This window comes from Strigops habroptila, chromosome 7, assembly GCF_004027225.2.
Source record: "Strigops habroptila isolate Jane chromosome 7, bStrHab1.2.pri, whole genome shotgun sequence".
Lineage (NCBI taxonomy): Eukaryota > Metazoa > Chordata > Aves > Psittaciformes > Psittacidae > Strigops > Strigops habroptila.
Window position 1 is genome coordinate 14955794 of NC_044283.2, and position 26663 is coordinate 14982456.

Genomic DNA, 26663 nt, shown 5'->3' on the forward strand with positions numbered 1-26663 from the left:
GTATATGACGATCTCTCTTTCACCCTGTTTTTTGGTATAATTTCAGTCTGATTTCTTAAGAACAAACCTAGCTTGAGCACCTGAAAAATCTAACAGACTGAAGACGATGATGCTGTTACACAGGATTATCCTCATGCAGCACACACTGCTCAACAAGTCAGCTTAATTTCAGAGTGTGAAGGTTCTGTTTCTCCCATGCATAAGGAAAGTGCACAAAAAAGGGAATTAAAGAGGGATTTCCCCAAGACGTGCTAAATATCCACTATTCTAATGAATAAAACAGAAATCATGATGAACATTGGGAGCATCATTCTGGGCAAAAGGATTTACTGCCCAGTTTATCAGACCTCTGCCCCATAACGCCTCAGCAGAGCATAGTTTAGCAGGTCCCACCACTCTGTCCACAAAGAAGCCCTCAGGCCTCTTCTGTCATAAGCAGTATTAACCACTTTTAATTCTAACTCTGCCATCACTCCAAAGAAAATAGGAAAAAAAACCCAGGCAATGAAAAACATCCCTGGCTTTTTATTGCTCAGCTTACCAGTAGCCTACTGCTTTCCTACTAAAAAGGTGGAACTATTTCATTTTGAACAGAATATTCGATTGGATTACTTAGAACTTCAAGCATGTGCACTTTCATTTTCTAATTAGACAGAAAAGTTCTTTCTGTGTAAATAAAGTCATCTGATAAAACAAATATATGATGTTATTAATAATTATATAATAACATAACAGTAACCAGAATTATGCAGAAGTAATAATAATTTGACAAAAAACTGTACCAAATCTGCAGTACTATCAGACTTTATTACCTAGCTTTTTAAAAATCATTTTTGATTTGGTACTTTTAAATAACTACAGCACACACTTCTCAAATATTCAAACCTAAATGTCCAAGTGCTAACTGCAGCTTTTTGTAGTTAAATTTTTATTAATACTTTCAATCTTTTTCTCACACTAAAATTGTGTTAACTGCCAAGAAAACTCTTTCATGGAAGTCCTGAAAACTATGCCACTACTCTGATTTAAGGAAGCTCAAAACGAAATATAAATATAGTTCCAGTTCAGATTTTCTCAGTAATTTTTTTAGGTTATCAAGAAAACATCTAGAGTGTTGATCTGGTTATACTCATGTCAGACAAACTACATGTCACATTAACTACCTCCAGGAAGTTATTCCAAACACAAAATAAACTGTTTATGCCGCTTCTCAGATAGATAGCATGACAGATTGTTATTAATTGAAGACAGATGAAATACATTAATTTGATTGCAAGCATGTGTTTACTTTCTCACTGTCATGTACACTCTACTGCTGATGCTTCCCTATGAGGACATAGTAACAAATCAAATGTTGTATTAGAAAAGCTGCTAAGGCAGAATAATAATAGTTGGTGCTGTTCTTTATTACTTAAAAAACTACACTCAACATTTCCAGCTACAATAGGAAACTACTGGCTTCAGAAAGCAAAAACAATTTGATAGCTTAAAAACTCTTGTAATTTACATAAAATACTGTAACACTTCCTCCTCTAAAAAAAAATTAGAATTATCAGCAAATATGCTTCTCAATTATTAAAAGTACAACTCTGTAAATGTCAAATCTATGATCTGAGCTCCTTCTAAACCAAAATACAAATTCCTACAGACATAAGAAAATGTATGCCTAATATGGGAAAAGAAAGATGAGTAATTTCCTAGGTCTCCGGTTAAAAACAGAAAGGCATCTTGCCTGAGAAGTGAGGTTTGCCTGGTTTTATGCACACCTCTCTTATGGGCCTCCACTTATTTGTACAAAGCCTACATGGAATTCTCTTTCCTCGCAAAGAATGACATATGAAGACAAAATCTGCAATAAGCTTCTTAGAATAATTCACATAATAAAAATCAGGTTAATGATAATAGTTTGTTCTAACACAGGAAATAATAAGAAAGAATGTCTTTAGCATGAAAAGTTCTCTTTGATTTGTACATGTGGAAGTAGCTGTAGTCTTTATATTAAGTTTCCTGCATAAAAACATCCCATATTAAATGAGACTTTCAAATACTGCTAATCAATGAAGAATTACAGCATTTTTTCTAAAGCTATAAACCATAACGTTTCTTGTTCATCTTAGGTTAATGAGGTTAACACTTCCAAGATTTAAAACAGGTTTCAACAAAAAGCAAGAGCAGCCAGAAGCAAACGTCCCAGTCTCAGCACACCAAGTGCAACCAACTATAGAGGACATGATGTGACTGGATTCTCACTTAGTAACAAGCATGTATAATGTTTTGGCAGATGACAGGTGGTTTTTAAGAAGATATGTTAACCTTTGCAAATACAAACAGCAGGCATCTTTTCATACCAGAGTGAAATTTCTTATGAAGAAAAAAAATAATACACCCAAGTTTCTTTTCAAAACTAAGATGACAGATGACTGGCTTACACAGCTTGAAGAGACAGTTAAAGTGAAAATAAGACTATTTTTTTTCTCAGCTAGACATTTCCCATTTTCATTTTTTATTAAATTCTTGGCAGAAATTCTTGCAACCAGTTATTATTGGACTGAACAGACTAAGATTACACTGATAGTTACAGTCTGATCCCTTCTGTTAGGTACCTATACTCCTTACTCCTACCCCTAATGCAGACGTTTCGAAACAAGTATTCAAAAAAGACGGTATTATACACAACTGAGTCACCTCATAGTGTTATTTTAGGATTAAAACATAATTGGAACAACTTTTTTTTTTTTTTTCCTTTTTAGAAGAATATCATAAGGACACAGAAAGCAAGAGAGGCGGATGAAAGACGTTGACTGTCATTTCCCGACTCTGCAACTCAAGTGACCAAACACATTGAAGATATATCTAGGCAGCAGACAGTGGCACAGCAGAGAGATGACCAAGTTAACTTGAAAAGCATCGATCTGGGCACATGGAGTTTAGATGTGGCAGCACAGACCTCTGTGCAGATGATTTTACCACATATCTCTGTTTACTCTCTGCAGTGTACAGACCTAAATAAACAAGCCCTTAGGGTAAGCTTAACAAATCAAGTGGGGATGTGAACGAGAGAACACGAAACACTTTTGTGCATACTGGTACAGAGAATGAACAGCCCAGCTTCAGCAAACTCATGCCACTCTCTCAAAAAAATAATCATCTCACAGGACTTTAATGTTCTCCAGTCTCACACCTTTGGTTAATTAGTTCTTACTTTCCACAGAGAACTGTATTATAGGATTACAAGCTCCTCCTGGAAGGAAGGCAGCTTGTTCACTGTTGCTTTTTATCCAGTCAGATCCTTACATTGCCCTTACCACCAGTTTAACACTTTGCAACTACTAATGGATCATTTGCTGACTGCTTCTCTTCCCAGTAAATTAGGCAAATACTATTCTTATTTTTACAAAGGGAAAAATAAAACATTAATGAGAAGATAAATTTAAGCCTTGCCTCTGACTACATGAAGTTTCGCGGAACAATCTGTTTATTACTTTGTGCATTAAATCCTCTTCCATCTTCTTTAACACTTGTGTTCAGGCTTCCTAACCTTTGTGCCAATGAGAAATTTGACAGCAATTAGTTTTACTTCCTTATTAAGTTAAAGCTGTTAATTTGGACTCAAACATCTTTATAAATAGCTATTTCCTGGAGACAAGGAAAAATGAAAAAAAATGGCTGGGACGTAAGAACACCCCCCAGCCGGATTTTTCTCACTATATTCATTCACTTATAAAAATCACTGGGCAGTCACAGTGACCAGACAGCACAGGAACACAGTTGAAGGTTTTCACTGAATGACACCAAGAACGCAAAACAAAAACAAACAAGCAATGTTTCTACAAGTAATAAATATATTTCACCTTTTGGATCCAGCATCCATCATAAACAATAATTAAACATACACATTGAAAAAAAAACCAACCCAAGTTTCAACTGATATGTCATCTTCTAATTGCAAATGTTTTAGCAATGATAACAAGACAAAAGTTACACCATTTAGAACCTACATTTTCTCTCACTAATATAACACTATCCTTTACAGAGCAACATACGAGAAACACAGTATTACTTCATTCATAATCTTGTAAGCATATTTTTAACAGCGCTATGACTGTAATACGTTATTTAAAACATTCATATGAACTCCTTTGGACACATTATCTTCTATGAGCCTAAATTCAAAAAATACATTTCTCTTTAGATTACACATTACCATTTTTTATAGTAGTTTCCAAGCTTCCCTATCCGGAACTTTAATGACTGCCCAAGTGCTCTGAAGCAAGACTTGCTGACAGAAAAATAACAAAAGACCCTTCTTTGATTCAACATGAAATTATTTTTATCAGGATTACTGAAACTTTTTTAAAACTGCTTAAACTGATTTAGCTGAGCTACCCGTGACAAATTGCTGGACTTTCAACAGCTTTTTCACAAAGTCATTTCCTTCCTTGCAATATTAAATCTACTTTTTGGGACAGAGGTTAAAAAAGCGTAAACTAAAAATCTAAATTTTCCACTAATTTGACTACAGATATCCTTTGGTTTAACAATTTCACAAACTGAATGGAGTGTAAATACAATATTACAGTACTGTGATTACTGAAATTCAAAGTTGAATGAATATTTTTTTTAAATGTTCTTTAATATCTTAGTGAAGACTTAAAACTGTAATGTACTAAACATTCAGAAGATGGTGCTAGTCCAATATATCTGCAAGCCATGGATGGATCAGCTTTTTTCCTCTCTCAAATATTTTCTCTAATTTGATGTATCTACTACATCACCACTGGTTTTATCAATCCCAGGACAAAGTACAATCACCTTCAGTTAAATAATAACACAACTAAATTATTTATCATTCTAAAATCCACATAGATTTAGTGGAATGACAGCCATAAAATATAAAGCTCACTATAATTTCATAAACTCAAGGCCTTGGGATCTTAATGAAAACTCATACAACATGCCTTAGATCCTACTTCCAGCCACTCACATCTGTCTCCTTCCACAGTCAACAGCAAGGGTTTCTGGCCACAGCATCAAGACCTACCAATGCCAGCACCGAAACCTGGAAAATCTCACCATCCTGCCCCACTCCTGGCTGTTCATGCCCATTTTCATGCCGCAGCGCACTATTCTCTCCTCACCTACTTAGGAGGCCATGCAACTCATAAGAGCTTACGAAGCTCAATGAGCTGATCCATGTTAAAAATAGACATTTCTTTTTGCAACATTCTGTTTAACCCAAGTCACAGATCCAATCTCCCATGGGGCAGCAGTGCTAACTTCCAGCTGTAAACTGGCTTCACCGCAAAACCAACCGATCGTGGAACCGCAGCCTCTGTCAGCTCAGAAGGGCTGAATTCCCTGTCAGCAATCAAAAGGGCAGGCAAATTAACAAAGTCTGACTCACTATTGCTTGTGAAATTTTTCATGTTATTAAAAGCAGATATCTCCTTATTAATAGATTAGATGCAGTCTGTAATTATAGACAGAATATGAAGCAAACCCCACCTACCTGGCCCCCAAACACCCACAAAATGTTAGACACGTTTGCAGTTCTGCCTATAATTCAAACATTATACAGTGCCTTGCAAGCTAGGTGCAGCTGTACAAGAAACTTCTTCCAAAAATAGTAAATCCGGACATACTATAATATCAAAGCAAGAGCTTTATCCTTACATAGAAGTTCCTAAAACAGTGTTCTCAAAATAATGCATAGAAACATATCTCAGAGTAATGTATTCATGAAGCCATGCAAATTAACTATTAAGACAAAACTTCTCCCTATAAAAAGCATTTACCTAATAAATAACAATTCCTCACAGGACTCACTCCAGCATTCCTGATGACTGCTGCTGCATCTAACTACACAGACCGTTTCCACGGTATACTTCTGTTGACTTCACGCCAAACAGCTATGTTAAAAACTGGCTATCTTCTCAAGTGCGATGCCTTTATCCAATACTCTGAATTACTTGCTCCTAACAGAGCCAACCCAGGTCAGCTCCAGGGCTCTTCCATGCCTGATTCCACTGTTGCTTCCAGCAGATGTAATAAGAGAGTTGGAGACACTTCATGCTTCTCCTACGTACTCCTCTGGGAGCTCTCCCACAACAACAATTATAAATGAACATGAAATCATTCACTAGGATATAAAAAGAAGCTTTAAACGTTCAAAGATCAGGCCAAGTCAGTATTATCGTTATTACAATAAACCTCCAGCATTAAGCAATTTCAAACATCAGTTCTTCTTCCAATTTTTTTTTTTTTTTCAGTGTGGAGGCAAGATTGGCACATATCTGAGTGAAATTACTCAGTTACTAGGCAATTTATTACTGCTTAACTGTTCCATGTGTATCAAATCCTGTTTGACAGCAGCCCAGTTTTTCTTCCATTTGGAAGCTTTTGTAACTAATTATTACCAAGCCAAACTGTTTTTCAACTGGCAGTTAAAAAAAATTAATAGTACAACTCAACTTTATATTAAATTACTTTTTATAACACAAAAGCAAGATTGCTTATTAAAGACATATACTGTGATTAGTTATAAAAGGAGAAATAAAACCCAAGTATATTCAGATTGCTGATAGTAGATTTGTCAGCTATTTCTTAAATTGAGCCACAGCATTTCAAAGACCACAAAGAACTGAATTCAAACTATTTATAATTTCAACAATATGATTATTTCAAACCAGACAGTAGCAGTGGGGCTGCACAATCCTCTTTCACATTTCCCAATTCACATATTTCATTATCATTAACTAGTCACACAGCCAAAAAAAAAAAACAAACCTGAATTTTAATCAATACATCAATCTCTGGTTCATCATTGTACTGAAGAACTGTTCTTGTCTTCAAGCAGAATGAGCATATAGATTGTTTCTTCCTGACATAAATTTATACCATGATGTGAACACTCCAGTCCAAACTTCACTGACTTAATAGAAGGCTATGATTAATTCAGATTCTGACGAAAAGCTACAAAAGCTCTTCTACAATATTTATATCTACTGTTTTTTCACACAAATTGAAGACATCAAATAGTGGACATACTAAGACAGAATATACTAATATTGCAACTTTACAGTATTAAACAGTCTCAGATGAGGAAGGGGAACCAATTCATCTGGCTAGCTACAAGGGACTGAACAAAAATCGTTAACATTTTATCCAAGACTTGAAAAGGTACATAATGCATAAAGGCCCAAAAGGAATAAGAAAAGTACTTTGTACATGATTTGCTTGTTACAGGTCTAACAAAGCAGGGTCCATACTCAGAGCTAACGTGGCCATCTGGATGTGCAGAGCAATCCAATTCCCTCCTCTTGTTTCTCTCACACACACACACCACAAAAAAATAAAGAAAAAAGAAAACAAACGACAAAAAGACTCACACAAAAAAAACTTTTATCAGGAAAGTTGATGGTTCAGTGGAAGGGGCTGGCCTCAAATTGGAGTTAGAAAAGTGGTAGTTTCGTTAGCAGCTTAAGCTACCGTAACTATAAATCTAATGGATAGTCCTGGCTTTCCCTATGCTTCTAAACCTTTGCATGTGATAGCACCATTGCAGAATAAAAGGAATCCACGAATTCTTTCACACAAGAACTCCTCCCATTGTTCTGTTCACTTCAGGCTAGATCAGTGAACTCAACGAACTCTGTGCACTGCTACGAGGACTAAACTGCTACCAGTTGACAAAAGTGAAACTGGGTTAAGTCAGTTGCAAAACCATCTCCTCAGACTGGGCTGAGCATTGTGGGGAATACAGCACAGAACAGCTGAATATGGACACAGGTATGCACTCCTAAAAATTTATTTCAGGATCCAAATTAATTTGAAAATATTAAGCAAGTTAAGGTTCAACTGGGACTTCTTTTCGTAAACTTTTTAATACTGTTTTTCTAAAGCTTCCTAAAACCAAGGATGATTTTAATAGTTCCTGCTTCCTTCAAATTTTCTTGATGTTCGAGAAACCAGCTACATCTGTCTTACAGCAGAATTTAGATGCTGAAAGTGTATTTTCCCAAATCATTTGGTCAGTAATGACCTCACACAGTTAAACAAACCCACTCTACTTTTTATAGTTAGGAGTCCTCAAGGATAAGCAGCACTTCCGTTGCTAGGTTTGAAAAGGAAGGAGAGAATATGAGTCTAGAAGTTAACAAGTCCCTTGTAAATAGCCCTGAGATTTCATCTACCAAAACTTTAGCATGGCCCTGATGATGACCTAGTTTCTTTGTGACTTAGTACACTCCTTGTCTTCTAACATACATTAAGGAGTGGAGTTTCACAGGCATAATTTCAATCGGTGAAAATTTCAGGTTTACTATAGCAAAGAGACTTTAGTTAATGGTTAAACATTTGTTTAGGCCATCATGCTCATTCTGAAAAACTGTGTCACCATCATGCTTCTATTTAAAACATGTTTATAAAAATATACTAAACAACATGCTAGATTTTTAGAACTTTTCAGCAAAACAAACTTCTTTAACACAGTCTAGGCAAGAAATAGGACGAGTACACAGCTGAATTTGTTAGATACTGTAAAGATCGAGAGGCTAAAATTAATCACTAGGGATTACTCAGCTACTCAGTGTCTCTATCCTGCAGACTTGTTAATTACTTTATTGAAAGACTGTAGTACTGAAAAAAATGAATGAGACTGAAGCAACCACCAGCATTCAGGTCACATTCTCTCTACCTGTGCTGTTCCAACCAACCAGCTACAAAGTAATACACACAAATACAGCTACACAACCTAAGGCACTGAGGGCAAAATGGCAAGGACAGGTGTTTCGTTTGCTATTGTGAGGGTTTTTTGGAGAATGGAACGGGGGAGCAGGAGTTGTAACAGCTCAAGGTCAGGAATTTGGGGGGGGTGGGTTAATCTGATATTTGAAAGTCTGGCATAACCCATGCCAGTAACCTGACACAAGGATCAGCCAACAGCAGGTATTGAAGCAAGAAAATAAACTGTACAACTACAAGGGTCCCACTTGACACACATCCCACTCTCACGCAATCTGCGTTCCTCAGCCTGATGCTCCAGGTTGGTAGAAATACAGCTGAAATGTTTCACAGCCACTGGTGGACCAGCCCTCCACAAGTCTCTGCATTTCCTTTCTGAACCCATGTGCACTTTTGGCTTCTACAACAGTCAATAAATGACTTCCACAATTTCGTTTTCCACAACGTGAAAAAAATATTTCATCTATTTTAAGCCTACTGTTTAATAAAAAGGAATGAGATTTCCTTGGGTTTGTATTGAAAAGATGCTATATAATTGTTCTCTAGTCTCTTCTCATGGTTTTATAAATCTGTTTGTCTTTTTCCTACTGCTAAGGAACTCAATCTATTTCATCCCTCCTCATATAAAAGCCTCTTCATTCCTCTGGTCATTACCGGTCTCCCGTATACACTGTCTAGACTGGGACCACCTAAGCTTTTCCCAATTCCTGAGGGTAATTCTGTGAATTACACCCAAAATTCTAATCCCAGCACAGACAGTCCTGTGAGAGCTTTACAGTTTTGCATCAGGGATACTCACTGTGACAGAAGGAAATTAGCCACTTGGCATTTTGTTTGTCCCAATTGTTTCTTCTTTTTCTTTCAGAAATGATAGCAGGAAATTTTTAGGGAATTTTACCTAAATAATGCAAAAATGAGACATCCACAAAACTGGAAGTGATTAACAAGCTTTTTGGTTCTTGCTTGCAAATAATATGAAGTTATAATATGTTTAGACATATACGCAGAAAATAATGACAAAAGAAAAGAATTTACATTGCCACCCTACTCTTCTTCACTAGCTGCCCACACAAAGAAAACTTTCAGACCCAAAACATTAGGCTGCATGCTGCAGGCTACAATTTGGGGGGCAAAAGTGATACTGTAAGTGCAATACAAGCGTGGAAACCCCAACACAGCAGTCAGAAGTGTAACAAAACAACAAATACTGAGACAGACCATTTTAGTGATGGCACCGGTTAACACAGGCTGTAATTTGCTAAGATTAAAATATTACTGACACCTCAACAACATAAATTAAAAAGAAAAAATACAGCTTTGAAGAAACTTCAAAAGCATTTATGATTATTATCATTCTGCTGCCCCATGTAAAGTCAAGAGACTTAATCAGAAAGTGTGGCTCAGGGGACATTTCACTTCAGTGGATCAACACAAGTTACCATACAAAGCTTGTTCTGTTGCATTCACACATACAAGGTTGTATCTATATGCCACATGTAGCCCAGGTCTGCGCTACAGCCAGATATCTGCCAGGCTTCCAAACTGTATGAAGACAATCCCACATCCAGATACATGTTCTGAATATTAGTGCACACTGACACAGTAAGCTTTAAGCTAAGCAAACTTACTGTCCCCTACAACCAGGTAACCTGATGAGACAGGGAACGGCTGTTTACAGAAGGTAGACTAAACAAGAAACAGTCCAAATCTTTCCTCTTTTTTTAAAATCTTAACATCTGATAAATTCCCTGCATGTTTCTGTCCAACTGATTAGACAGATTAGGAAACTCAGACTCAAAAAAAGAAATCCTATGATTATCTCAAAATGCTTAAGTCATGAGCAGGACTATAATGCCTGCAAAACTGCGCAAGGGAAGTATTATCCTTTTACATTTAGTCTTGGAATTTGAGAATTTCAATGAACAAGATCCCTCATTAGAATCAGATGGGGACAGATGTACCTACATGGTGGGTGGGCACAGAGGGACATCAGCCCCTCCAACCTCTCTAATGAGCAATTTCCCCAGATTCAAAGAAAAATTTCATAAAAAGTTAAAGAGACATGGCAAGTTGCCTTCTATTACCACTGGCCTAACTGCTAGGGCTGCTGCTTCTATAAAATACAAGGTTTTTTTCAAAGAAAATTATTGTTAAAACCATTTGGCTGAAAGTGAAGAGCTATTGAAAAGTAGAGTCAAACTGGCAGCTTGCTCTTAAAATTCCCCCCACCACTTTTATAAGTATCGTTTTGCTTGTGGCTTTTAACAGCTGTTCACACACGCCTAAGCTAGATGTGAACTTTTATTTTCCCAAAACTAAACGGGAAGCTTTAAACAGCATCTGATTTAATTTTTTTTTAATTAAAAGCGGAGGTTAAAAGGACCGTGGAAATGGATGATGCAGCTGTGCTGATGCTAGGGAAAAGAATTCCAGAACAAGAAGTGAGGTAGAGTAAACACACAAAGTAAGTTTCACAAAACTAAGTGCACACCACACTGAAGTGATTTTGTTAGCTAATGGGATGTTAACTCTATGTTTGTTCAGAAGTTTTTTCCAAAACTATATTAAATTGTATTTTGCAAATATAATAGAATTTGGCTATCTATTATGCTCTTCCCTCAGAGCAATCCTAAAATTAATTCCAGAATGAAGTGGCTTCATAGATTCCGGTATAATTCCCAAATACATTTAGGAACTCATAAAACTCAGACAGACAACTCAGCTAGCTCACTAGTATTGTCATATATTTACTGGTTTGAATCTCGAAAGAATTTAACTTCCCCTGCATTTGGATGTCTTCTTGGAATAATTAAACATTTGGAATCAGATTTGCAATGGTATTGAGATACTGAAAGAGGCAGGCGGGCATTTCTAGGGAGACTTTTCAATATACCAAAGCACCTACTGAGCAACTAGGCAATGCTTTAACCACATCTGAAAATCCCACCATACAGCAGCCTACATTTTTAAGCACCAGCATACTCACAGAAATTCTGCCCTCTCGGCCTAATGACTTCATACGTAGCACTAGACACTAAATTCAAACAAATAAACAGCCAACCCACAGAAAGGAGAATAAAAATGCCACATTTTATTTCTACTTGTACACCTTAAATATAAAAGCACACAATGACAATGTAATAATTCTAGATATCACCACATATTTAAAGGGTCTTTTCTACTAAAACTCTTAGGAAAAACATAAAAGTATTTTTAAGGCAGAAAATTCAAAGGATTATAAAGGAAATGTAACATTAATCCACACGGATTATATACCCTGTAGACTGTAACAGCTCCAAAAGAAATCTTTTCCAGTGCACTAGTACAGCTACTATTTAAACCAAAAGACCTTAGTAGTTCATCAAGTTTATTCTGTCAAAGAAGCTGCTAGAATTTTCAGGAGATATCTAATATACTAAAAAAGCATGCAAACTAACTCACATTTCTCAAAATGAAAAAGAAAAGTAACAACATTAAGAGCACTCCCTTTGTACCAAGCACAAGGGACTAGGTGTAAAGAGAATGGGGAGCATAAAAAGTGCAAGAAGAGCCACATGTAATCCAGTCTGGACAGCAGAGCCTAATAGAGGGAGGCAGGTGGAAAATTTCACTGATGCAGTCATTTGCTTGCCTCCCTTGTCCACCCACATACAAGAGACTCAAGGATGCGAAATAAAGCATTTGTAACAGATATGAAAACCTGAGCTAATCAAAACCAGGAATTCAGAAAGTTCTAGTCAGGCCCAATAAAAAACACTGCAACCTGGAACCCTGCCTAGGGTTCCTCTGGGACATAACTTGATATTGACTTTGATGAAATAAGGCCTTGATTTCTGTTGGGCTAGTTCTTTGCTGAATCCAAGGCACAGTTTAACAAATGAAACCCACGTCACAAGTAAAATGTTTTATGCAGGTGCATATAAAATACATTTGTGCACTTTAATACATCAAACATAACAAATAAAAATTTACCACAGGTAAACACACTGATAAAGCAAATACAGCACTAATGTTTCTGAACCTTCTACAAATAAAACCAAGTGAGATTAATATACTGTATGTCACTGACAGATACAATGATTCATAGCACACTAATTAATAAAACATGTTTCATATTAGAGCAGAAAGAAAATTCAAGTTCTGTAACTATGAAGTGGTTAGAAGTCACTTTTTGCTTAGTTGCCTAATGATGCTTCTCTCAGAAATACAAATATACATAAATCAATTAGAAAAGTATCACTCATGAAAATACAAAAGGAACTATCAATGACCCATACACACTTAGCAGAAATACAATTCCTTAATTTTCCACAAGTTGACAGAGAAGGGGTGGGGTGCGGTAGTAAAGGCCAAGCAACCTCAGAATTAGATACACACTACAAAGACCACAGAGATGCACCCGCACTATAAAATGTTCAAAAATGGATGGCATAGAAACAGAAAATGCTTAGTTCCCATAAGATATTTCTCTGTCCAAAGGATACCAGAAATCCTTTTTATTTTCCTACAAATGCATGTGGTTCTGCAACCTAATAAAGGCATAACACACTGAAACTAATCAAATGGAAATCAAGTGTAACCCTTTTCATCAATAAAGCAATATTATCTGCTCGGGGTAAGAAAAGTGGGTTTTCTCCATGTTTGCTCTGTGTTCCCTTTGCACCTTGGTTTCCTAACCTCTGACTTTGTTGAGAGATTGACTTTGTCTCCTAATGACAAGCAGGGCTTGGGATGTTAGTAGGGTCTGCACTGCTTGAGAGAAAAACTGATAGCCTTTCACAATGGCCTCTTCCAGTTCAGTCTGAACTACCAGACAAGAAGCAAGAGTTAGAGAGCAAGATATTATGACCTGTCCTGTGCAGATCAAGCCTGATTATAAGGCAGGGCTTGTGGCTAAAATCTCCAAAACAAATCCTGGTCGCACTGACGTCAAAGGCAAAACAGTACAGTGGAACTAGACATTTGGTTTTAAATTTATGATTTTTCAATTCCCTCTCAAAACAGATCAAGAATATCCTAAATCTTATCCTCACATACCTGTCAATATGATAAAAATGTAAGGTACTACTCAGTGTAAACATCACAATTATATTAATCATTCTATCATCTTTTATTTCAAAATTAAGAGATTAGGGAAGTTAACAGTTGTTTTAGTGACTGTTAAAAAGCAAACCAGCAGATTTGCAAGTATGCTTCAATTTTAAAGAAACCACATACAAGACATTTTTCTGTCCATTTTGCTCTCTAGTGACCTCTCTCCATTATTATTAGTTCATTGGTATGCTCGAAGTTTAAATATGTGAAGGAAACTTCAGTGCTTTTTCACTGCTTTTGAAAGCCAATGAGACCGTTTGGAACAATCAGGATAAGTGTATACCATGGGACTGTGATGCTGCTATAGTACTTACTCTTCCATGAATAGTAATTACTCTAGCAAGTGTGTAAAGCAGACAGGCCCAGTTGCATAAGGCTCAATGCAAGTTTTATGAACTGCAGAAAAGCATGATTAGTATGGAGGGGGGGAAACATGTTTCACACTTTTATTGTAAAGAACATGAGCATCTCAAAGAAACTGCCAGAACAGATGTTCATAAATTGGGCTCTTAATCTGCCGCACTTTCCAGGTTTTAAGCTATATCCACTGGTCTGTAGAACATATTCCTCTCTTTTTAATATAATTCTTCTGTTTAGTTTTTTTAATAAATAAGTTTATGACTTTAGTAGTGTTGCCAGCTGTTCAATTTTGATTTACTGTCAGAGTCTGCTTTAATATATAGTGGCTTTTGTGGCTTACCCATATAGATTACATTTTAAGCTTCAAGATATCACTATAAAGCAGCTGGAAAAAGTACTGGCTGAGCTCAGAAACCAGCATTATTGCCCTAGTGATCAACCACTTAAACATGCAACACCACCAGTAACTATTCTCCAAAAACCTTTTGGATACACCATTCCCAAAATAAAACTGCAAAACCTACGGTGTAAAAGGAGGTCATCTTAACATACTTACTTCAAAAATCCAGCCAAGAAAATTGTTAATTATTAAATAGGTGAGGTATTAGCTGGCAATAGAGATCTCTACAATGACTATTCTTCATTCTTTCATTACATTGTTTCCTTTACTTCTACTGTGTAGCTTAAGACAATATCAAAAATAAAAACCCTTCACACACACAGAAAAACACCCAAAGCAAACATGTAAGTTCAAACATTATTAAGTCCAGACATTTTCAGTAATAGTTCCTGATAGACATCAGTAGTACTGTAGAAAGTTACAGTTGCTGTAGCAAGAAGTTACTGTAGCATGACAAGAAGTAATGAATGCATTAAATAACTTCTAGGAAAACCCAGAACCTTTCTAGCCTGAACTTTTTTTCCCCCCTCAGAAAAAAACTGACCTATAAAATAAACCAAAAAAGTAGACAGCAGAAAGAAATTGCACCTCATTCAGAACCTCATCAGGACATACCATCTCAAATACTGGAACAATGAAGAATTCATAACCAGAGGTGCTAATGTCATGAAGGCATTAATATGCTTAAAGCTCTATGAAGAAAGCCACATATCTAGCAGTGTATACATGCTCCTAAACTGGAGTGCCATAAACTCAGAATGCCTCATTATATCAAGTATATGGAGCTATAACTGTGGACTAAACTTGAAATAGTATCATTAATTTCCACTTCTTCTCTTGCAAATCCCCAATAAACATGATAATGTCCTGACAACTACACAATTTTAAAATATACATATAATGCATTCCCCATAACTTTTCTTCTTCATTCTTACATCTGCATGCACACAATTTATACTATACCACTGAGTGGCTGATCTGAACGCTCATTTGTCTTCTATTGTATTGTGCTCCTAAAGGACCTGACAGCAAATTATTTTGAGAAACAGCAACAGAGCAAGATAATCCTACATTATCCTAACTTTAAGCTCTGTAAGAACTTCAAATTTTCTAACATATTTTCAGAACAATGTTTCAGAATTGCATTTTTCACACTACAAATTCGATCATATTAATGGCGGTTATCCATTATGATTATTCCCCGTATTAATGTAAGCTTCATCCTCTAAATTGAGCTGAAATAATTACCATTCACTTCCAATAAAAATCTTAAATGTTTCTGGTTCATTTAAATAAATAGAAAAAGCTCAAGTTTTTCCTGGTGATTAGGAAGAAACTTCTCTTCCACACCTTCTGCCTGTACAGAATAGTAAACACATTCAATTACTATATGCATTTCCGTTGAAGTTGCAGTGTACACAAATACTGTACAACTGTTACTGTATTTATTAGATTGACTCTGAAACTGTGAAGCATAACAAAATGATTTTACTGACTTATCTAGCTTTTAAATAGAAAATAATGCTACAATAGCACTTGTCCTTTTCCCACTTCGTCCAAAGTTCTCGTAACTAATGCTCTATTCACACTTGAAATTTGGTTATCCTCTCTCATCAACTTCCTTCAATAATAATATATGAGAATATATTTCCACAGTAGCTAATGGAGACATTCCTACAAATCAATGTGCTGCAGTGATACAGAAATAAAAGCTTATTTCACTGTAATGATGCTTCCAGACTTCCCTCAAGTCAGGTGGTTACTTGCAGTTAATGATCTGTGACATACCACACAAGTAGTCCTAAAAAGACTTATTATCCACTGCATGTGCAACAATATTTGCTTTATGGATGGCTAAATGAATGAAGACATTCAATGTAACTGTAAAAGCAAAATCAAAAGAAAACTTACAAGTAACATGTTTTCTTTGAGTAAAAGAGCTGTGAACATTTTCCATTAATACTTAACCTTTTGCTGGAGCAGTGCAACCACATATAATGCTTGAATCCATAAAGTCCAAGAGCTGCTCAGGGTTAACACTGATTAACTGCCTCCAATCAAATGCTACAAACTTAAGAAAAATTTAGAGAGCTTCATTCCACTAATGAAATCAAATTCCGTTTCTGTCATAGGAAACGTGGGAGCAGAACATCTTGCAAAGAGAAGAAATTCTGTCCTATCTTAAAAACAGGTATTTTTTTCAATCCAATAAAACAGACATGAAATGGATAGGCTTTTTAAACTATATATTTTATGCTGCACTGAATTCCATTAATATACTAATAGAAAAGAATAGCAAATTATCTTTAAATAAGCTACAATCCAACAGTACAATATCTCCCATGACTCTCAGACTGTGCAGACATTCACACATTTTCTGTTTATAATTTTTTTCATTTACTAGACTCAGCTTTTGTCCACCATATGTCCACCGTAGATTAACTATTCCCTTAGGTACAATTAAGGGCTTTCCATTTGTTGCAAGAAGACCTAAGCATGAAGGACGCAGCCAGAAAAAACATTTCTACCTAAACCAAAAACAGAAGCACATTCAGCCTGGACTATGGTTTATGCAGCGTCTTTTTTATTAGATGTATGTCTATACTGCTAAATAAACTACAGACAAAATCCACGGAAACAGTAAGAGATCTCTCAGCATTTTGTTTGTGTATTATTATAAAAATAGGATACATATACTGTTCTAATCTTTGTATTTAAATGGTTTACTTCTATTTCCATTTTTCAATGACATCTTTATATTTTTCTCTGAATGTAAGCATAACTGTTTGTGAATGAGAATATATTATTTACACGCACTTCTGTCACACTGGCATTTGAGTTCCAGCTACACTAACAATATTCTACCAGGTCCTTAAACTTGGTCCTAGTTCGTGGTTGGTCTTAGCAGGCAAAAATTATGTGTGCAAATAAAAAACTGAAGTGCAGCCTCAAGATTTTAAGTGCAGGAAGAAAAAAAACAGGTTATTCATGGTCACTAAAATATAAAAGCATAACATAAAAACTGCGTATCAGTTGGACTCCTTCATGGCTATCCTCACTTTCTTTTTAAAGCATCATACAATCCAAATGAGAAAACATTCATTTGGGCAGTTTGTACAGTATCTACTTTGTTCTGGTTCAAATGAATGCAAATTCATTGATTTTCACGGAATTACACCTGTTTCTATCAAGGTTCTGTCTACCTGTACGAACCTCAAACTCAGACAAGTGGTATAACAGTAATTTAACAATCTTCTATGTGCAAGATGCATATATTATTCAGTTTCACCCCTGTATTGAATCCCATACTGCAGCAGAACACAAATCAAAAAGCAAGCTCACTACTAACTAATCCTATCCGTGCTGAACACCACAAATCGGACTTAAGAAAGGTAGAGCAGAAAATTATGATCATGATTATTAATTATCTTTTGAGCAGCACAACAGAAAATATTTCCCCTTTCTACTCTACTTTTGCTGTTAGTATTCTGGCACAGGCCAGTTGGCTTTTGACAGCCACCATCAAAACCCATCCTGTACACATGCTCCAGAAATGCTGCAGCACTGGAAGAAAATCCAGAAGTTTAAAAATCTGCCTTTAATCAGGTGATTTAGCAGCTGCTGTGTCCACTTTGACTTCCCATCCAAGAGACCATTTTATGCAGGATTCTGAAAGAAGGGTCCAAATAAAACATGGGCTGATTTGCAACCAGATGCAACAGATACATTTATCACAGCACATTACATGAAGACTGGGGCCAGAACCCTTGTGATCTACGCTGTTGTGCTTGAGAAGGTGCTTTCCCTTCTCAGCTAATGGAATATGTCTAATAAGTTGTACTTACTACTGTGAGCTCAGCCACTTTCTAAAGAATGACACTTGAGGCTCGGGCTCCATTTATGTATTTCTGTGTGGCATATATCACAGTTTAGTAGACTTGCCCACAGCAATTTAACAGACATAATTAAATAGATCATTTTAGCAGCAAGGGTAGCCAGCACTATTAATATTACGCCAAGCATGATTTAGGATCAAAATCTTGCAAGACAGATGCTTTCTCACACAAGCAACATCATTTTCTGACTCAAAAATGCGTATTTCTAGGTTGCTCCCATCCCTAAAGTAATACAGAGCATATCCAGACACTGGATTGGAAATGTATTATTATGATGAATAAAAGATGATTTTCACCTGTGATTTTCCCTTTCATTAACTTAAGTTTCTCGTTGAAAATATCTTTTTTTTAAAGTTACCCAACCATTGAAACCAACAAATCCATAAGACTGCCATTTTCTATTAATCTTACATGTTTGTCGAGACAAACATTCTATACATATTTTGAAACAGGGTAGCATTCTACATTTATTCAAATGAGTTGGTAAATTGACCATAGCATAGGACAAGGTTTTCTTTTTAAAGGAGTCTCCACATGTAAGTAGTTTACTCTCCAATCCCAGGAGCATGTGTGAGGCTCAGGTGACTGGACTTGCTGTCAGGCATACAGGAACTTTAGTTTAATCAGACATAAGACTCAAAAGAACAGGGGTCTTTTGCATTTGCTGCTCAACACTTGTCTTAATTACAGGTGAAGACCTAACAAGTGCAAGCCCACAAGAAATAAGAACAGAAAACTGTGGGAGGTTGGAAGGAACAAGAGAATGAATGCATAGTTCTGAATTTTAATATACCAAAATCTCATAGTGAGTATTAATGAAGAATTTTCTGAGTACAACTGGGGAGACTAAGTATGTAAGGCAGTCAACGTCCAAAAGCAGACTGGGCATGTTCTGTTCTCAGCCAGATTCACATTAGTACACAGTACACCAAACATTCATTGGTATCTGGGCTGGAAAATGTTTCTTTCTGTGCTCAGATAAGATAGGTAAAAACATTTTAAGTTGTATGTAAAGGCAAGTTAAAGGGTACACTAAAATGTAACCTTTAAACTTCACAATGTAACAGCATACCACTTCCTGTTCAGAGATAGCACTCCAAGATCAATTAATCATGGCTAAGACGAACAAACGGTCAACATTGTTAATTAGTGTTGATGCATTCTCCTCTGTGCCCTCATCTGTCATGAAGACTGTTTAAAAATCTGAGTTATTAGTCTTTATTGAGGAGTGGCTCTGGTTAATATCTCTAAGAATAGGAATCATTCATTCATCCACTATACACTGGTACCTGATAATTCCTACCCCCTTTATAAGGCTACAGATAACCACCGCCCTACGACCATCTTGGTAGCTATAAATCAAAATGAGCGTAGCTCCCATGCAACCTGGGTTAATTTTTGTTTACAATATATCCACTGAAAATGTTGGTACGACACTTGAGGAGACTGCTTATAGATTAGTGCAGAGGAAAACATATAAGTAGTCAAGGTAGAAAGGAAAGATACACATCAGCTATACAAAACACAGTAAAACCTCTCTAATTCACACTAATGACTAGAAGATCCACTGTGATTACTGAACTCTGTCAATACCAAATTTAAGCAAAGAACCTAAGTGCACAAAACACAATTAATTCACTTGGTAACTATTGTTTCATTTATATTATCCAATATAAGTCAAAGTATTTGACAGCGACCTATCTATAAAAGTTTTAAGTTACTGCACTGAAACTCACAGGAATTTGTTAATCTTAACAGTAAGGCTTACTGCCCTATTTCTGGTGCAAATGAAGTGGTACTAGCAACACATAAATAAGCAAGCTTCAAATACACTCTATATTAAATAAGATTAAAATACCGCAAAGTTAGTTAAAAGGAAAGTTAAATTTAAGATTCAATGCCAACTGTATATTTTAGGATTATTGAGATCTTATGACTTAAAATTAATACGAAAAAGAAAAAAATCAACATTAAATGTTACAATTCCTTTTGTTGTTTACAAAACACATAGACAAAAATCTATGGAAAGACAGTTAACTGATAATCAGACGTAAGTGCAGAACGCAGGTCTGGGTAAGATCTTGACTCAAATCAGTTTTCTGCTCTCTCTGACCAAATGAGTAGGTCAGGCTACGGAAAAGAAAAAACGTATGGGAAGGAAGAAAGAATGAAAAATAAAACTAAGCACCCAGGAAGAAAACAGTCACCTTAAACAAAGTACTGCTTTCACGCAGGAGGACTGCAAAATGGAGAAATACGCATTTCCTTCAGCAGTATTAGTAAGTGAAAATGGACAAATGAGAGCATAATCCCAAGCTAAGTATACTTAAAAGAGGAACACTAAATATAGGCCCAAGCTTCAAAATGATGGTTTCAACTGGGCTTCCAAATTCTTATCTAGGTATCTAAACACTAGCCCAATGCTTTCCAGCTGCTATGAAACAAAGGAATTGCATTCTTGGCCATTTTTTTAAATTTTTATCAGAAAGTTAAGTGTTGGAATAACTTGCCTGTGGATATAAATCTTTCTAGTCTTTAAGTGAGCATACCTGGGTATTTTCCTAAAAGACAGGTATAGCTCAAAAAAACAAGAACAATCCTGAGACAGAAACTACCGAATGAAAGTATTTCTCCTGTATGATGCATGAGGTCAAATAAATTCATCAATTCATCAAATGGCTTTAAACCTATTCTTGCTCTTGCACTGCATACAAATGTCTTATCAGTTACTGACTAAAGAACTTGAGCTATACTGAACACAGTGATTCCACCTGAAGAACTTGTTAGTACTGGTAGCTTTATCCTTTCATAATTTGCAAGAGTCAACACCACATTTCTATTTAAACACTTACCTTGTCTTCTGTTTATGAAACAATAGGAGCCTGACTACAGGTACCTCTCACAGATCATTAAATTATTGGGTTGGAAGCCCTCCTAGATATTCTTCTGCTATTACAGAATTCAGAAAAGCAATACACTTCTAAAAGCTTCATTTTTATCATGCTGAAATAAAGGAAAAAGCGACCTGTGTAAACAGCATCCCCTGCATGTTCTACATGTACAACAACAATAAACATCCTTAGGATTACATGGAAGCAATAGTTTGCTTTTTTTCCTTAGGCACAGCTTCTGAAGGAAAACAAGGTAGCATGCATGCTGTTCCTTCAGCTGCTATTGTCATAAAATGAAAGCCCTTACAGTAGTGTCAGCCTTTATCTGGAAACTCACGTATGAAACCAGACACTATTTGCAGATGCTCCTAAGGAAATACTTGGATATTAAAGAATTGCAGACATGTATATGAGAAAAATAAATATATATTTGAGGTACATAACAGAAATGAAATTCCTTCAAATGGAAACCAGTGTCTTGATTTTCTACCTGTGGTGTGATTCCAGCAAAAGAACATTATTTATTCCATATTTCAGTGTATCTTACTGTAGATATTTCATAAGATTTGCAGAACTCCAGCTAGGAAGTCCAATTTCGGGGCAAAATATAAATCAGTGAAAAATATTTTTCATCTGAATTTCAACAGAATCTGTATTATTGACTCTGGTCTGCTAGAGTACAACACAGTCTATGTTATACTTTCACAAGTGCTATTTATATATTGTAACTTTAAGAGCTTCTCTGTTTTCTTCCCAGAAAATAAGTAGTCTTTCATAATTAATATCATGTTACAGCATCACACTAGCAACATTACAGTTAATGGTTCTAAATGAAAGTGTTGTTTCTACATTGTGTTCAAATGCATTTAAACAATGCTAACTTGCTGCATGAGGTCTTTTTTTTTGGGTTTGTTCATAAGAACATTGTGACATGGACACAAATTACTTGGAAAGTAAAAAATCAAATCTGTTTTTTGTTGTTCAAATAAATAAATTTACATTGTTAAAAAAAAAAAATTCCGTATCTGCTTCCACCACTTTGTTTCTAAAATTGCTTTATCTTCCTTTTAGCATCTTCTATAATAAAAAGGGTAAGAGAGCCAGGATCAAGTCCACAGATATGCTAATAAGGATGTTACTATAAAATTTCTTAGCTGGAAACAGGAGAATCTGGAATGCATCTAATTAGGAAATTAACTAGGTGATGGTTATTTAAAGTAGCGTATTTTGGTGGTCAGAAGAAAACCATTGTATTATACTTACATGATCAAAAGAAGACAAGTTAAAAAAATCCCAAAACAAAAGGAAATAAGTAACCTCATGTGCAAAACTACAGATAGCATGCAAAAAAAAAAAAGCTTCATAAGCAAGTCATAAATATTATGCCTAGTGCGTAATGTAGTTATTTTAAATAATACATATACACCAGTACTTAATTTAGCAGTCTCTTGACATACCGAACCATCAAATATACCTGTTATTACATCCAGGAATGCTTCCCAGTTCTCCATTCTAGATGCACACCATGGCTATATCCTGAGGCCTTCCCAAATTCCCTTATGGGCGAGAGAGAGATCTACTCCTGTGTGCTGCTCTCCAAGTAAAGAAAACACAAGGAGAGAGGCTGCAGGCTAGGCAAAGCATGATGCAGCAAGTCCCTCAACCACACTGCCCAGAACCAGAATCCTGAGGTACACCCAAATATGTCATCTGTACACAGCAACATCACACAAGACAGTATTTAGTTTCATTTTACAAAGATATATGCCCTGTGCCATTTTTTCAATAGGGAGTAAGACCCAGAGTATTTAAATTAATATTTAAATATTAATAACTTACTTTTATTTCCAACCAAGGCCACAAGTGGCTGTGTTTCTGATTCTTCATTCACTTTTTTTACTGCATTATACCAGTCTTCTAAATTTTCAAAACTCTGGCTGTTGGTAATATCATAAACCAAGAGAACAGCCTAAATAACAAGACATATAAAAAAATGTTACTTGTTGTAAAAATATTTTAACATGGTAAAATTTGCATCCGTCTCAGTTATTATTATCATAAAACAGACCATTAACAAATAATGACATTGTATCTTTTCAGGCATAATTAAAGGAATTACAAGTTTCTGTAATAAACACATTATTACAGTATTTCTCCTGCATTCTATGTGTTCCGAATGCAGATTCTAACTGAACTACGAAGCCGGAAAAAAAAAAAAGACAATTCGGTAAAGAGCACAATTAGTTATATTAGAAATATTTCAAACTGCACATGCTTTATGAAAACCCCAACAGTACTTCACGCTACTAGTAAGGTAAAAAACACACTGGAGAATGACTTTTCTTTTAGCTGATGTTATTTGTAGTTTCACTGTTCCCTTTTTGAAGGGGGAAAAAAAAACCCACCAAAAAACAAAGCAGTTCAATATATCCCTGCAACTGCACACTGCTCCTCACATAAAATTTGCACAAATATTCTAAAAAAAGACCCCAACACAATGCATACAAAATTAGCTGGTTCAATAACCCACTGTCAAGCGAAAAGATTTTTTTCAAGTCAAGTGTTTTCAGGCATTTGTCTGGGCCAAGCTTTACTTCACAGTTTCACAAAGAGTGTCTTCGATCACAAAATAGGATGCACACTTCTTAAATTAATTTCACAGATGACAACAAACTGGTAGAGACTGCAGGATTATTTGAGGAGAGTTTAGATTATGTGATGAGAAACAAGCTAAAAATAACAGGATACAATTCAGTAAGTACCATGACAAGTTCAAAGGAAGCAATAATCACCTGCACAATAGGAAACATCTGGCTCTGTAGCAGGTTCTATACAACAGGATCAAAGAGTTACAGTAGATCACAGTTGAACACGTCAAGCTTATTTTATGGCAAAAAGGCAAATATCACACTGGCATGAAACATTCCAGGTGAAATAATGCATCCAGCTTTGGACATTAAATGTCAAGAAAAGGGTAGACTAGAAGAGACCAGTAACAATGTCGGAGGTTTAGAAACCATGACTGACATCAGAAATTTGAAAAAATCCTTGTATTTTAATGCAACACTGATGGCAGGTATGATGATGCTGATAAAAGTTTCAAGAGAAGATAATGGTTATCTTTTTATATGCTCTTATATATAGTCTGCAGATGACACTAATCTGGGAAGACCAGCCAATACACTTGAGGGCAGGGCTACCATTCAGACATGCTGAAGGTATGGGCAAACAGGAACCTTTCAACATTCAACCAGGACAAATGCAAAATCCTGCATCTAGGGATAAATAAACAATACAAGAAGGAGGGACTGACTGGCTAGGGAGCAACTGAAAATGACCTGCAGGTCTTGGTAGACAGCAAGCCAAGTATGAGCCAACAATGATCCCTGGCAGCAAGGATGGCCAACATGACCCTGGGGCTGTATTAGCAGAAGCACAGCCATGAGATCAAGGGATCTACTTCGTTCTACTCAGCACTTGCTAGATCATATCTGAAGAAATACATCCAGTCTTTGGCCCCTCAAGAGATCAATAAAGTAGAGTAAGTTCAGTGAAGGGCCACCAAAATTCTAAGGCTGCGTACTTATCCTATGAGGAAAAGCTGAGGGAACCAGAATTCTTCAGCAGGAAGAGGAGGTGGCCCTGGGAGAACCCAAAAGCAGCCTTTCCGTACCCATGAGGAAGCTATAAAGTAGATGGAGCCAGGCAAGTGCATGGTAGGAGAATGAAACAACGGGCATAAACTGAAACAAGAGAAATTAAATTAGATGTAAGGAAGAGCTTTTTTCACCAGGAGGAGAATCAAGCAGTCAAACACGTTGCCCAAAGAGGTTGCTCAGTCTCCATCCTCAGAGGTTTTCAAGAAGGAACAAATGGATAAAGCCTTGAGCAACCTAGTTTCACCTCACAGCTGACACTACACTGTGCAGGAGGCTTGACTAGACCTACTGAGATCCCTTCCACGTTGAACTTTCTTACAATTCTGTGATCAATATGACATGCAACAATAGGTTTAACCTCAGCAAGAAGATTATAGCAAGGGTACATACTAGGAAAAATAAAAAAAGCAAACCCATAGACAATAAGAATAGTAAAGCTCTGAAATATACCACCTTCAGAAATAGTCACCAACACTGGAGGATTTGTGAAGGTTGATAAAAATGAAATAAACATTATACACATATACCTTCAGAAGAGGGTAACAGATCCTGCCTAAATCCTTTCAATTCCTACTTCCCTATGATAGCAGTACAAATCTATTTTTTTCCTTCGACACCATCAACTCTTGGAAAAATGAGTTCTTCATCATATTTATATGGTTGCTATTAATTTCTGTGGAACAGCTTTCACCAGTTCCTTCAAAGAAATTAAGAACTCGCACACACCTTCTCCCTTGCTATCTTTTCTCCTTTACCAATCAAATCCAATACTAAATACCCACTTTTCCTCTTCCAACTTCTGTACAATTTATTCCTTCCTATCTTGCATTTCAGTTAACTTTTCCCAACTATTTTTATAACTATGCAAGTGCCTGTGCATGTATATATTTGTCTTCCATAACATAAGACTTGCTCTAGAAAGGACATACTGATGTTAAATGCTCAGTGGAAAAGAAGAAACTCAAGCTGAAGGACAGGTATTGTAAAAGTTAAAAAACCTCAGACATAAGGTTGAATGTTGTAAATAATAAAGTGCACATGGCATGTTTCTTTCAACAGCAGTCAAGTTCTCTCAGCAGCTTGCAGAAAAACAGAGCAGACTACCTAAACCATCTTCAGCATTAAAAAGTTTTATCAGAATTAGATATAAGATAAAGTTAGAATCTGAGCATTTAAGATTGGCCTACTCTGTTTGTAACTAATTCTTCATCAAAATCCTATTCTGCTACATGTCCTTTAGCCAACTGCAGCCTACCTACACGTTTGGAAGAAAGGGCATTCACAGTGGATTTACCGTAAAAGATATCACTGAACATAGTTTGCTATTAGAGCTCACCTAACTTCCTCTGGGCCTCCTTCTCCATGGTCTAAAACATTTCCTCTAAAGCTTCTTAACCACTCTTTTTTTTTAATCTTGCCAATATTTGCTATACTTAAGAAACAAAGATGGCAGATAAGACATCTTAGAGATTCAAAAAAAAGGCAGCATGGCATCCAGGTCATAAAGAATATTTCTTGCTTTGATTTTTGCCACAACAGCACTCTACAAGTAACTTTGTATGACACATGTAACTAATGAAGGACTAGTCATAACTCATAGCTAAAATTTATTTCACCTTTT

At 36.1% G+C, this 26663-nt stretch overlaps 1 protein-coding gene across 3 annotated transcripts in view; it reads right to left on the minus strand.

Moving 5' to 3' along the window:
• RAB28 (RAB28, member RAS oncogene family) overlaps positions 1–26663 on the minus strand; it is a 62027-nt gene that overhangs the window by 19000 nt on the left and 16364 nt on the right. For all 3 annotated transcript variants that reach the window (XR_003992217.1, XM_030491931.1, XM_030491930.1), the window contains exon 4: positions 23223–23352. Coding sequence is in view for 2 of the 3 variants with exons in the window: in XM_030491931.1 (XP_030347791.1) it covers positions 23223–23352 (130 nt within the window). In the remaining variant the exon portion in view is untranslated. The remainder of the gene's footprint in view (positions 1–23222; positions 23353–26663) is intronic.